Here is a 14,551-nt window from a genome sequence, read left to right on the forward strand (position 1 = left end):
GGATGGGTGTTTGAGAGGAGAAGAAGAGAGGCTACCAACGGTGATGGGGCCATATAAGAGTATGTCTACACTGTAATCCCAGTATGTGACATACCCAAACAAGCTTTAATCTAGCTATTGGGATCCTGAAGAAGTGAAACCATAGCAGTGTCATTTCAGCATGGACCAACCCAAGAAACCTAATGACTTGCAGGGCAGCCTGCACTGAAGCGGACACTGCTGTGACTTCACTGTTATCACTCCCAGAGCTAGCGAGATAACTGCTACCTCAGGTATGTCTACATGAGCTGCAATCTCACCCTGTGATTGCAGTGTAGTCATACCCCAAGATAGCACATGCTGACACCTAGGAGCTGGTCTACAATGTGAAACGCCATCATGTTATAACTTGGCCCTGTGGCAGGATGGTAATGGATGCAGCGATGGCAAAGTACTCACCATAGACAGGGACCATCGGCTTTAACCTCATGTCAATTACCTTGATTCCACAGGGGTGCACTCTAACGCAATGGAATTTCCCAGTTAGACAAGTCCCTAGGGAGTAGAACCTCAGCCCAGCATCCAGCTTCCTAGTTTAGTGGATTGAGTCGCATGCACAGGGATGTGACTGATAAAGCAGCAAACTATCATGACACGCAGACGTAGCTCCACTTCCAGAACACAGGCAAGACAGCTGTGTTCAAACCTTCAACCAGCCGGTTTCCTCCACATTGTGAAAACCAAGTTCTGTCTCTAAATTGCCTGGCCTCTGGTTGTTACCCATTTTATTATTGTGTGTTTGTATTATGGTAACAGGACTCTCCTTTGATCCCATATTCTGTTCTGGGGGTTAAGAAAGTGCCTAGCCCCACAGCCTACTTGCCCATTCCACATAAAGGAAGCCCATTAGAATGTCAGTGTTCTCTCAAACTCAACCTGTATGGCAAAGAAAACCCATGGCAGCAAGCCTTGGAGCCTGGATCTACAGCCTTGGGCTTGTGAGGCTTGTACTATGCACTAAAAGTAGCCATGTAGATATTCAGGCTCAGGCTGGAGCTTGGTCCCTGAAGCCTGGAATCGGGGTGGGTTTCAGAACCCAAGCCCAAACACTTATTTTTAGCATTGTAGCACGGGCCCAAGTCTGTAGCCTTGGGTTCTGAGGCTCGCTGCAGCAGGCTTTATAACGCAGCACAGACACACCCAAAGGGAGTAGCATCTGTTGTAGTCAGTAATCCCTTGTGCAAGTTCCCATCTCTGATAGTGATTCAGTAAAATTACTGAGTCAGATTCAGGTGAGTGTGTAAGTTACATGTTAGTAAGTGGGCATGAATCTAAACGAGTGTCAGGGAATCCCAGATGGCATAACACACATTGAAAGGCCTTGAAGATCTAAATTACACTAGCTTATGCTTCTTATAGAAGAAGCGGGGCATGATTCACTGCTGCATCACTCCAATTAGACTCTGCTCTGAATTCGTCCCATTGATTTCTCCTCTCTCCACCCTTTTCGTAGTGGGAAGCAAATGAATTTTCTATTGGTTTTCCCCCTCTTCTGCCTCTTTCCTGTTGTTGGGATTCTGAGCTTGGGGTCTGGCTGGGCTTTCACTCTCAACCTTGCCCACTGGTTTTGAGAACTCCGAGCTGAGAGCAGAGGCTAAGATGACACATCTCCTTGTAATCAGTGCAGCCTATGGTCAGGGGGGAAAAAATCACTATTCAGGTTAGCTTATAAGCATGTTTAGGTGTTTGCTTGATTCGGGGCCTGCATCCCCAGGTTCAGCCAGCCAGCGACTCTGGTTCTCTTGTCCTGTTCCTTATGTATAAGAACAAAAGCTCTGGTGGACTGGGCTCGGGATACAAATTTTAAAAGTCAAGTAGCAAAGCAATTTTCTGATTTAGGAGAAGAAACAAAACCGAATCCCCATCTTTCTGTCCAGGAGCCAACTCACCGCAGTAGATCTTTCCATTCAGGTAGACGTAGCTGTATGAATTAAATTTGGCATTACAGCCATGATCATTGAGCCTCTCATAGCAGCAGTCATGCAAGTAACAGCACCTTGGGGAGAAGAAAGAACTCAGCAAAGAGACACATACACATAGGTTTAAAACACGAGCAAAAAAAAAATACCCATTGACACTTTTCCAGTGCACGTAAAAGAGAGACATGTTTTGACACTATGGGCCAGACTGTCTTCTTACACTGGTGTAAATCAGGAGTAATACTACTGAAGTTAAAAGGTTTAGACTCTCAGTTTGTTTCCCATCTATATATGTTACACGTTGGGTGGAGGGGCGCGGGTTATTACACGAAGCACCCTGGAGAAAGCACAGATATCAAGTTTCCTTTCTTTATTGTTCTTCAGACAGGCCACTGAGCAGATTTCAAGCTTCTTCTCTGATCTCCTACACAGGATGCTCTTGCGTTAGGAAGGTCTGGCAGGAACAGCCAGTGGTCAGCTCAAGGGACTCTGACCTCAGCATGTAAAATAACTTTCACAGAGACAAGGGGGCAGTCATAGCCTGATTTCCCCTAAAGCTCATGGCCTTTTCTTAATTCTTTATTCCATGGTGGGGGATGAAAACGGTGCCCCATGCTCTGCTCTCCCTAAATCAACCGAGGGTGGAAGCCCCATTGCTTGAGATATTTAAAACTACACGGGATGGTGTGCAAATAAATGTAAAAGAGGGAACAGCTATGCACGGGGCCTTAGAGCGTACCTATGTGATCTAATAGGCCTTTTCCATCGGTACACTTCTTAGGGGCTTTATTGTGCCATTCATCCTTAAACATAAATATCTGAAACCAATGAGGAGCGCCTCTTAAAAAACCCAGTGGCATGGTATGGTTCTGATTTCTTATTTCTTTGATCCCAGAGGGGAAATAATGCTCTTGCATTTAAGCCCAAAGGAAGGTGGTAGCCTTCCTCCTAACTCCAACACATTGGAGCACCCCATTCTAGGAAATATGGGCAGGTAGATTCAGCTATCTTCCTTGGTAGCTGCTGGAAGAACCCCTCTTTATAGGGTGACCAGACAGCAAATGTGAAAAATCAGGACAGGGGGTGGAGGGTAATAGGAGCCTTTATAAGAAAAAGACCCCAAAATCAGGACTGTCCCTATAAAATCAGGACATCTGGTCACCCTCTCTCTTTATGAATCCTGACTCCTTAACTCAAATCCACCTTTCTTTTGAAAAAGGATTGGGTGTTTACTGACATACTTCCAGCAACTTCAAGAGAGCCATGCCAGTTTACACAAGCTGAGTATCTGGCTAATTGGCCTTACTTGATGGAGAGCATCTTGGGTAAATACAGACTTGGGGTAAAATTTTCAGATGTGCTTAAGTGACTCAGGAGCCTATGTTCTATTTTCAAAAGTGAGTTCGGCCCCGAGGGCCAGATTTTCTAAAGTATTTAGGTGCCTAAAGAAGGAGATAGGCACTTCTGAAAATCCCACTAGATACGCATGTGCTTAAATCCTATTGATTTCAATGGAAGTTAGGGACCAAGGCGCTTTTGAAAATTCCACTAGGTGTGCATCTGCAGGAACATAAATGCCTTTGAAAATCTGGCCTTTAGGCCCTTTTGCAAGTGTTATCCCAACTGATGTTCCTGGCAGGCTTTTTAAGACAGCAACTTACTGATCAGTGCCATCCTTTGGCGTCCCTTTACCGCCCAATCCGCAGTGGCAGCCGTAGCTGTAATAATTCCAAAAGGCAGATTTCGTAGTGACTTGCTTAATCATCTTTTGAAGCTCCCAGAAACTCCCTTGTGTCATAACTGCACCTGGAAAACAGCCAAAGGGTATCCAGCACTGGGAGAGGAGGTATTCCCAAAAAGAAATGACACTTATTCCTGTGCCTTTATTAAGCTGCTGTGTGAGATCATCAGGTAGGGTGACCGGATGCCCCAATTTTATAGGACAGTCCCGATGTTCGGGGCTTTGTCTTATAAAGGTGCCTATTACCCCCTACCCCATCCCAATTTTTCTGGTCACCAGTGCATCAGTCCTGATTCTCCTCACATCTAAAACTGGTTTTAGATTCATATTACACAACTGGGCCCCACCCCATCTCTTCCAGTGTAAATGTGGAGGCGCTCCATTGTCTTCAATGGTCTGTACTGCACAAACCGTTTCAGCATCGTGGGAAAGTCTGGACTGGCAGAACGGCCGCAATCCACATGCTTGGGTCTCGGTTGGAGACTAATCAGATGGTCAGTGGGCTCCTGACACTATAACTCAAATTCCATTCTGTACTTTACAGCTACTCGCGATCATCCCAGAGACTAGCGCAGCATTAGGATAGTCCTGCAGAGGCAGGCAGACCCCTGGGCCCTGGGAGTAGTATGTTGGTAACAACTGTGTCACAAGCAGGGCGGGCTCCCAGCACCAGCGTTCCAGGCAGGTGCTTGGGGCAGCAGTTAGAACGGGGTGGCGGCAATTCGGCAGCAGCTCATCGGTCCCGCCAGCGGCAATTCGGCGGCAGCTTCTCCCTTTTGCCATCTGCTGTGGCAGCTTTTTTCCCCCACCGCTTGGGGCGGCAAAAACCGTAGCGCCGGCCCTGGTAATCAGAACAGGACACGTGCAGAAGAGCCTTGCAGGAACAATTCAGATCCTCAAGCTTGTTCTGGAAATCCTAGCTGCATAAGGTCTTGCATATCATGCCATTGAGTCAGTAGAAGGCAAAAAGCACGTTAGTTGGCAGGGGGCACATCTAGGAACACCCATGGAAGGGATGGACCCTGTGTTGGGGAAGATACTGATGGTAGCACGGCTACTCACATGGCAGTACCATGAATAAGGGGGTGTGGTGCATGGGAAGGTGCAGCGAACGTTCTCAGGCCTCTCCTATGTACAGATGCTCTCTGAGTGGTTAGGCAGCTACTGGCGGGGCCATATTACAGCTGGTTTTAAGAAGTGGGGGTGGGGGAATCAAATGTCCTCCCTTTTCATTTTAAAAAAAAAATTGGACTTTTGGCGTTTTCCCAAACTTCAGAATGGTTCCGGCTTTTAAAACATTCCAACCAGCGCTATAGGTGGTTTAAAAACACCCCTCCCCCACCACGGGTGACAATAATGCAGAAGTTTCATTACTATTTTCCCCAATTTGGCCTCAAATTTCAAAATTTGAAATGTTTCGGCCAACTCTGCTTTCTCGCTCATCCTCCTGACGTGCAGGTTTTTGCTGACACAGAGTTAATCCTGCTCACGGCAGCCCCAACTTGTGATCTATTTTCTGCAGTAACTTATATTAGGGAGCCCTAGGACTTTTGCACTGACTTCTCCCACAACTGGTTGAGGCCACACCCCCATTTACGGACTTTGTAGCTCTCTTGTGGATCTTCTCCATGGACCCAGTTGGGTGTTCCCTTGCTTGACATGGCAGCCAGACTCACGGATTTTAGCTTGTGGTCAAATTCTCCCTGCATTTACACGGGTGCCACCCAATTGATTTTAAATGGCCTTGTACTGATGCAATGGGAAAGAGAAGTAGATCCAGATGTGCAGAATTTGGAGACTGGTTTTGTAGCAAGTTTTCAGCCCACGGGCCAAGCCACTATTCCCCTCCTCTCCCTCCCCCCAAAATTAATTGGAAAAAGTTAGCGAATTAGTGGGCCTGGTTATGAATTAGTGATTCATTGGTTTAATGCTGCTATAATCCTATTGACATCAGTAGATTTACACCTGTAAGTGAGATCAGTGAATGTATTCCACTTACCATAAGCAAGTAGCATAGCAAATACTAAGAGATTCTTCATCTTCATGCAGAGCCTGGAAGAAGAAACCCAAAACACCCTGATTTTCCATTCAGGCAAAGAACTCAAGGACACATATTAACATCCAGGTATGGGCAGCCTGCATAGGTCATTGCCTAGAAAGCAGCTGAGAAGAGAACAGAAGCAAAGGGTTTCAACTGTTTGAATTAATGGAGCATGAGACCCCTGGTCACAAAGAGCAGAGATTATACTGGGAAGTGGAGATTTAGCTTCAAAGCATAAATGAGGATGGGTGAAATCCAACCATATGGAGCAGGACCTACATTGCAGCTGGGAGTGATCCTTCCAGCCTGCGTAGACAGGCTTGTGCCAGCATGCTAACAAGATCAGTGCAGATGTTGCATTTTGGGCTCAGGCCCACCCAGCCACCTGGCCCTGAGCTCGGGTGGTTATCCCAAGTCTCCACCAGAGCCTCATCATCCACACTGCGAGTTTTAAGCGTGCAAACTCGAGTCCTGCTCGTGCGAGTCTATCTGTGCTGGTGGCAGGCTTGGCCCTAGTGACAGTGTAGACACATTGCAGGAAGCCAATACACCACTGAAGTCCTCCCTGGTCTTAAGCGGTGCATGGACATCTTGTAGGCTCTCTGCACGGGGCTGAATTTCATCCAGTGATTCTAATATTGTGAAGACTTTCTATATTCTCCCCGTTCCGGTCACTGTGCATGGTTGTATTGGCCGGTAGGAAGCCAACACCGGAGCAAAGAGACTGATGCCCCTTTAGGATGCTGACACAATTCACCCTGCTTCACGCACACTGGGACTAGTGACTCCAGTGGGATTTCACTTGCAGCATGAGCGAGGACATTCATTTACTTCCCTCGGTGGAGGGATCCTATTTACTGCCGGTGCCTTTTCTCTTCCTTTCTCCCGCATGCAGCTTTTGTTTCATCCTGGGGCACAAAACACTTCACAGATCCAAGGACTAGGAGAGCGAAGGCTCAATCAGTCACAGGCTGCAAATGTTCACAACAGACCCTGCCAGCGTAAAAGCATTGTCAGCTCCTCTACAGACGAAAGATCCCCAGCCACACCGTATTGGTTTGTGGATTGAATGGGAGAAATTGAAAAGGAACGGGGAGGGCAGGAAAGCAAGGGACAGAGGGCACTGAAAGAAAAGGCAGGTGTGGGTCACTATCATCTGGATCTCATTCACTAAATCAATTCCTTGCCCTGCAGGAGCCTGGGCCATTGGTGCATTTCAGTCCCTCCTGCTATCTGCCTGTGACACATAATAGTTTAGTCTCCTAAGAGCTGTTTTACTTTTGTCCAGTTCTAGTTGTTGGGCGTGGTGTGGGGGAAGCTGGGTGGGGTTTAGTGGCCTCTGCTGCACATGACCTGGTAGTTCTCTTCTGGCCTGAAGCTCTATGAGAGAAGTCGCTGCCATCCCACAATGACCTGGCACCTTGTACCCAGCTTTGCTTAAAGAACAGTGTGGCACCGTGCCACATGGCTTGCTACAGTTCAGAAACCCTTACCTGCAAACAAGAGGCTAGGAACTACTGCTCAGGAATAATAGGGGATCATCAGGGAGACTTCTTGCCCTAGATCTCTCTCTTCTGCTCTGCCTTTGCGCAGGAAAAGGGCAATGTTCATACCTCACTTTCGCACCTTCTCCACTCTGTTGTTTACAGCCAGGACCAGGGCTGTAACCACGGAAGGGGGGAAGCCAGTGTGCAAAGCCAGGGGGGCAGAAAAATGGGGCAGCATGCATCCCCCCACAGATTTCTGCCTTCCATTTAGCACAGAGGTTTTTGAACTGTGGGGCACATCCTCCTAAGAGAGGGTGCACCCGACGATCTGAAAACCATCGCCTTCTGCCAGGAGCTGGTGGATTGGAAGCTGGTAGGAGCTTCCCGGCTCACTCGGGCCCCTGGTTCTCCACACTATGGGAACCTGGCTGCTGTCTGTCTGTCTGGCAGTCCTCCCTGCCCTGCTCCCCAAGCCGGGCTGCCTCTGCACAGCTCCGAGCTGTGCCCTGATGCGCTCTTGCCTCTCCCCTGAAGGAGCCCGGCACCAGCCAGCGAGGATCCCTGGAGCCGGCTTCTGCCCTCGGAGCCCAGCTGCCAGGAGAGACTCCCCGAGGTGCTCACTCACCACTGCCCTGATGCTCCTGGCTCTGCCGCTGCTCCTCAGCCCAGAGGAGACGTGGGACTTAGTTACGTGCCCCCTGACAACCTGGTAGTAATGCTCACTGTGGATCCCAAGGGGAGTTTCCAGGTACACACCCAGCAAGTGCATTCACTGGAATGGGAGCCCTGCTAACCAATTAATCCCACACTTTTGTCCATTTCCACATGCTGGATACATCAGATCAGATGCATTCCTAGTGTAATCCCCACTGAACTTCAGCAGGGCTGCATCAGGGATGGATCTGGATCTGTGCCAATCTCCAACACAGCCTCTTGGACGTTTTAATTGTTGGACACAGTAACAATTAAAATATCGGTGATTGGTCTCTACTCACTGTTTCTGGGCTTGGGAAAGTCTCTGTAGCTCACGGTGACTCCTGATCTCGGATAGTGACAGATTTACCTTATATAGACGGTCTGTCCCTCCCTTTTGGGAACTCAGTGACCACATCAATGCTGACCTCGTTATCTAATATTGAAGCTTCAAAAAACTTCTGTTGTGTGGCTTCTCTGTCCAACAAGGTTTCTAGTCTTCTCCATTTCAAGGCACAAAGGGTGTTTCCCATGCAGGGCTAGGTCACTGCGGAGGCCGTGCTGCAAACAGATTGTAGATAATGAGTAATCAGACATCATGGATGATCACATACATAATTCTGAGTTCATCTAAAGCCTAAACCAACACCAACTGATGTCAGAGTCTGGCCATTGGCTTGAAAGGCAGTTGTACCAGACCCCTGAAGGGTAGATAACGAATAACCATCTTGCTAGTAACGTTAGACTCCTCTTGCTGCCCCAGTTCCCTTACCCATCCCTAAATCATGTGACACTTGTGCAGTGCGATACAGTGTTTTCAGAAAGGAGAGTGGTATAATTCCTTCCTGATTCTTGTTTTTATCAGTTTATGCCCTGAAGCATGAAGTTAGATTTCTCTCTTATCCCCTTGGCTTGCTAGAGGTAGTGACCATGCAATCATCTAGCGTGCCTGTATATTTCACAGCCAACATCTGTTGACTTTGACAGAAGGTTGTTAAGCTGTTCCCCACTGCATTGGCAATCTGATGGATAAACAGTAAGACACGGAAGAGTCTAAAGACCCTCCGAGGCATGAACAGGCCAGGTATTTTAAGTGAGTACAAGTAATGAGGCATAAAGGTCAAAACTGGTTAGAAGAAAAATAAAGATAAAGTGCTCACTAATATCTACCTAAGAAGCTATCTTAGTTGCAAAGCAAACTGTCTCATGACATACTCCAGCAAATCACCGACCAAACTCTTAGGTCAGGAACCCTCCCCCAGAGTCTAACACCCGTTTCCCTTTGTCTTCTCAGGTGCAGAGGATGATGTGGGCAGGAGGAGACAGACAGACAGAGGGGCCTTGGGTGTTTCTCCCTCCTTTCCAAAGTTTCAGTTTCCTTTTTGAAAAGGATTTCTAGCTCAGACCCAGGAGACAACAAGCCTATGGGAAAGGAAATTCCCTGCTGGCTTTTTTTCACCCATTTGAACTTCCTTTGTTTTCCTTCTCTGCTGGATGACTACATTTACTGCTTAAATGCAAATTTAGGCAAGCCCACATTCCTTCCTTTGTCTAGGACAGACCTGTCTGCTGCCTGGGCAGGGCTGTGGGCTTTGGAACATGTGTTCATAACATCACACCGCGGAATCTTATAACTTCGTATACGATGTGGCCAGTGCCAGGCATATTTTGCTGGTCATTGTCATCTGGTAAATTAGGAGTTTTCAAATGATACCTCCTGAGGCATAGGTTGTACACAGGTGAGTATGACTGTGTGTAGGATGTGAATACAGAGATAGAGTCTGTCACAGTAGCCTCTCTCGTGTTCTCCCTAGGATCTGCAGCCTGAAATTTGAGCTTCAGAAGAATTCACTTTGTGCAGCAACTAGTAACAAGCCCCCCTCCATCTGTGTCCACTGCGGAAACCTTCTCAGCTTTCTCCCTCTCTCACCAAAGCATCTAGTCCTCCATCTGCTGCTAACAAACACCTCAACATCACGTTCCCTTCCTGATGGAAATGATGAGGCACCCCAACCAGTGGAGAAACCCTTCTTTCTCTATATACTTATTATTCATCATCCCTAGCAACTCGAAGCCCCAGTTGAGATCAGTGCCCAGCACCAGGCCTGCCGACAGAAGTTCCAGGCCCCAGGGCAGAACAGTCAACGGGCCCCCTAGAAAGCATGGAACAGGCCCAGAGGAGGTAGTTAGCCTCTTCTATACCAGGGTGAGGGCTTGTCCCTTCACACAGGCCCACTGCCAGCTGCTGGGCTAAACTCTCAATGGCTGGTGGCAGAACATCCTCCTTTGGGGCCTGGGACTGGCACTCTGACAGGGTTTTGGTGGAAAACTGAGAAAACAAGTTCCTTATGTTGCTGGAGACAGCTATATTTAATCCCCATCTCACGGTCACCGATATAAATCAGGAGTGACTCCACCTAATCCATTGAGTTACACTGATATGAATGAGATCAGAATTAGGCCCATTGTGGCAGATTCTCCACCCTTCCTGAGCTCCACTTGTATGAAGTGTAGAAAGGGGGTTCCAGGCAGCTGGTACAGCTGTCTGACCCTCAGCCACCTAGCCTTAGCACAAGCTAGAGCTGCACAGGAGCAGTTCTAATTTATAGCAGAAAATGGCGTGTAACAGAGCTAAACTCTTCCATGCCGCCTCTGCTCCCTATTCCTAAACTCTTCCATGCCGCCTCTGCTCCCTATTCCACCCACCCCACTCCCATAACATGCACCCCTCCTGCCCTTTCACCCGTGTGAGCGGGATACCTCTACAGGAGACAGCAGAGCCACCCCTGGCAGAGAGTTCTCCACTGGCCACGTCTGGTGGCTTTAAAGCCACTTTATGCCACTTACACGGAGCAAAGTGGTCTTAGTGGACTGGAGAATCTGGCCCAGTGAGTTTAATTTATAGTGACATTGCACCAACATGGCCAGTTGGCAATCAGAAGGAAATGCCAGAAAATGATTTTTGTTTGGGTGAGTTGAACACCAGGAAGGGGGCTGCGATAGGGCACATGCAAGAAAAGTACCTAAGTATCCAGCGAACGTTTTCAGCAGGGAGATGCAAACGCACTGGATGACCGACATAGTTCACCTTCAGCGCCATGGGAGCCAGCCTAAAAATAAGGTGAATGCGTTATTTCAATACTAGTGCACCTGTTAAAAGGACAGCAACTCTGCACCACCCGAACGTTGGGAACTTTGGATCTGATTCAACAAATCTCTACTCTTGTTTAACGTCGTTAGCCCTCCTTTCCCTTCCATCCTGTATGAGTGCATGCGCACAAATGCAGAGTACACGCACGCTCTCGCTAGCTCTTCAGGATTATTTTAATAAAGCAAGCCCAAGCAAAAATATGTATATTAGATCTGAGATGTGGTTGCCAACCAGAAGAATTAGCTAAAGAGACGCTTAGAACCCTTAAGTCTTGCAGACTCTTTAGATTCTCTAAAAAAGAAAAGGAGGACTTGTGGCACCTTAGAGACTAACCCATTTATTTGAGCATAAGCTTTCGTGAGCTACAGCTCACTTGAGCTGTAGCTCACGAAAGCTTATGCTCAAATAAATGGGTTAGTCTCTAAGGTGCCACAAGTCCTCCTTTTCTTTTTGCGAATACAGACTAACACGGCTGTTACTCTAAAACCTTTAGATTCTCTGATCATCAGCCCAAATCTCCACTATTTTGGAGAGGGATAGTCTCCCATTTGCTACTACATTAGGAGTCTGGATTGTCCTCTTGCTTGCATCGATTTTACAGGTCTGAAACTCCATTGACTTTGACGGATTTACTCATTTTCAATGCCAACAGCAGTAAGAGAAGAATCAGGCCCTACATCGCACCATATGCTGCTTCTCCCAATCGTTCAGCATGTGGCAGGACTGAGTGAACTGACACCATCTTACAATGGCAAATGCTTTTCTAAACTAGTTCATAATCTAATCAAATCACCAGGTTTAAATGAAACACGTCCACGGCTGCTTTATCTAAAAGAAAACATACCTGTGTAAATAAGGGGGCGTTTTGCTCAGTACAGTACAAATTAGCAAGTGGGTCACTGGTGCCCAGCAAGCAGCTGGCTGTGCTGCTGGACGCAGTCTTCCAGCATGGCCAGGGCTCCCACATGCCCGCCTGGCTGCCTTCGCCACTGCCAGTACCACCCCGCGTGCACCTAGGAGCCCTGCGGCCTGCCCCGGCAATTTAAAAGGGACTGGGCCCCTGGGCAATTGCCCCCTTGGTCCCCCTCTGTTGGCGGTCCTGCCTAGCAAAAAGGCCTAAACAGACAGTAATGGACAGTCCTTGCCCCCAAAAGCTTATAGTCTAAACCCGCAGGGATTAAGTGAGGCTTATATAGGTCACTTGCTTTGTGGTGATGCTATGCATTCACCTCCCGTGACTAAATACTTGTTTTTATGTATCCCTGTACAGGTAAGAGCTGCTCTCTGTAGACCTTTAGGCTGAAATCTTTACTCATCAGACACAGGAACTATCAGCGGAAGCCTTCTGCTCAGATAAGTCACACACAGCTGTAGTCTTGGGTAACGGGACTCAAACGGCTGAGCAGGCAAAGGCGTGTGATTTGTGGTATTATCTGGCAAGGAAAAGACTTCCCATTCTCTGTGTGGTTCCAGCCAGGCAGGGCGGTTCCCAGATTTACCGAAATCGTTGCTAGAACTCCGTAGCAGGTATGCTGGGCTTCAGGAGTTCCCCCTGCCCTAATCAGAAGTGCAGACTTCCCTTTTACTGTACTGGACGGGAAACTAAAGGCAGACAAAATTAAATAGTGGAAAGCACCCTACGCCCTAGAGCAATGTAGTTATACTGATGAAAGTTTGTGGTGTGGACATGGCCACAGTATGAATCCCAGAATATCAGGGTTGGAAGGGACTTCAGGTCATCTAGTCCAACCCCCTGCTCAAAGCAGGACCAATCCCCAACTAAATCATCCCAGCCAGGGCTTTGTCAAGCCTGACCTTAAAAACCTCTCAGGAAGGAGATTCCACCACCTCCCAAGGCAACGCATTCCAGTGTTTCACCACCCTCCTAGTGAAAAAGTTTTTCCTACTATCCAACCTAAACCTCCCCCACTGCAACTTGAGACCATTACTCCTTGTTCTGTCATCTGCTACCACTGAGAACAGTCTAGATCCATCATCTTTGGAACCCCCTTTCAGGTAGTTGAAAGCAGCTATCAAATCCCACCTCATTCTTTTCTTCCGTAGACTAAACAATCCCTGTTCCCCCAGTTTCTCCTTATAAGTCATGTGTTCCCATCCCCTAATCATTTTTGTTGCCCTCCGCTGGACGTTTTCCAATTTTTCCACATCCTTCTTGTAGTGTGGGGCCCAAAACTGGACACAGTACCCAGATGAGGCCTCACCAATGTCCAATAGAAGGGAACGATCACGTTCCTCGATCTGCTGGCAATGCCCCTACTTATACATCCCAAAATGCCATTGGCCTTCTTGGCAACAAGGGCACACTGTTGACTCATATCCAGCTTCTCGTCCACTATAACTCCTAGGTCTTTTTTCTGCTGAGCCATTCGGTCCCTAGTCTGTAGTGGTGCATGGGATTCTTCCGTCCTAAGTGCAGGACTCTGCACTTGTCCTTGTTGAACCTCATCAGATTTCTTTTGGCCCAATCCTCTAATTTGTCTAGGGCCCTCTGTATCCTATCCCTACCCTCCAGCATATCTACCTCTCCCCCCAGTTTAGTGTCATCTGCAAACTTGCTGAGGGTGCAATCCACACCATCCTCCATATCATTTATGAAGATACTGAACAAAACCGGCCCGAGGACCGACCCTTGGGGCACTCCACTTGATACCGGCTGCCAACTGGACATGGAGCCATTCATCACTACCGTTGAGCCTGACAATCTAGCCAACTTTCTATCCACCCTATAGTCCATTCATCCAGCCCATTCTTCTTTAACTTGCTGGCAAGAATACTGTGGGAGACTGTGTCAAAAGCTCTGCTAAAGTCAAGGAACAACACGTCCACTGCTTTCCTCTCATCCACAGAGCCAGTTATCTCGTCATAGAAGGCAATTAGATTAGTCAGGCATGACTTGCCCTTGGTGAATCCATGCTGACTGTTCCTGATCACTTTCCTCTCATGCAAGTGCTTCAGAATTGATTCCTTGAGGACCTGCTCCATGATTTTTCTGGGGACTGAGGTGAGGCTGACTGGCCTGTAGTTCCCAGGATCCTCCTTCTTCCCTTTTTTAAAGATGGGCACTACATTAGCCTTTTTCCAGTCGTCCGGGACTTCCCCAGATCGCCATGAGTTTTCAAAGATAAATACTAATGGCTCTGCAATCCCATCCGCCAACTACTTTAGCCCTCTTGGATGCAGCGCATCTGGCCCCATGGACTTGTGCTCGTCCAGCTTTTCTAAATAGTGCCGGACCACTTCTTTCTCCACAGAGGGCTGGTCACCTCCTCCCCATGCTGTGCTGCCCAGTGCAGCAGTCTGGGAGCTGACCTTGTTCGTGAAGACAGAGGCAAAAAAAGCATTGAGTACATTAACTTTTTCCACATCCTCTGTCACTAGGTTGCCTCCCTCATTCAGTAAGGGGCCCACACTTTCCTTGACTTTCTTCTTGTTGCTAACATATCTGAAGAAACCCTTCTT

At 47.9% G+C, this 14,551-nt stretch overlaps 1 protein-coding gene across 3 annotated transcripts in view; it reads right to left on the reverse strand.

Annotated features, from left to right (window-relative positions):
- The window catches only part of LOC125624433 (basic phospholipase A2 Sms-N6-like), a 61,131-nt gene that overhangs the window by 433 nt on the left and 46,147 nt on the right, over window positions 1-14,551 (reverse strand). Inside the window, exons 8-12 of one of the 3 annotated variants that reach the window (XM_048825118.2) lie at window positions 10,944-11,030; window positions 8,349-8,481; window positions 5,699-5,751; window positions 3,620-3,764; window positions 1,929-2,035 (exon numbers count right to left, since the gene is read on the reverse strand). In XM_048825118.2, coding sequence (XP_048681075.1) covers window positions 1,929-2,035; window positions 3,620-3,764; window positions 5,699-5,744 — 298 coding nt within the window. In that variant the 5' untranslated portion in view covers window positions 5,745-5,751; window positions 8,349-8,481; window positions 10,944-11,030. Of the gene's footprint in view, window positions 1-1,928; window positions 2,036-3,619; window positions 3,765-5,698; window positions 5,863-8,222; window positions 8,482-10,943; window positions 11,031-14,551 lie in introns of those variants that run through there. The other 2 variants (XM_075121153.1, XM_075121154.1) reach the window with 2 other exon arrangements.

The sequence above is a fragment of the Caretta caretta genome, chromosome 18 (assembly GCF_965140235.1).
Source record: "Caretta caretta isolate rCarCar2 chromosome 18, rCarCar1.hap1, whole genome shotgun sequence".
NCBI classification, from domain to species: domain Eukaryota; kingdom Metazoa; phylum Chordata; order Testudines; family Cheloniidae; genus Caretta; species Caretta caretta.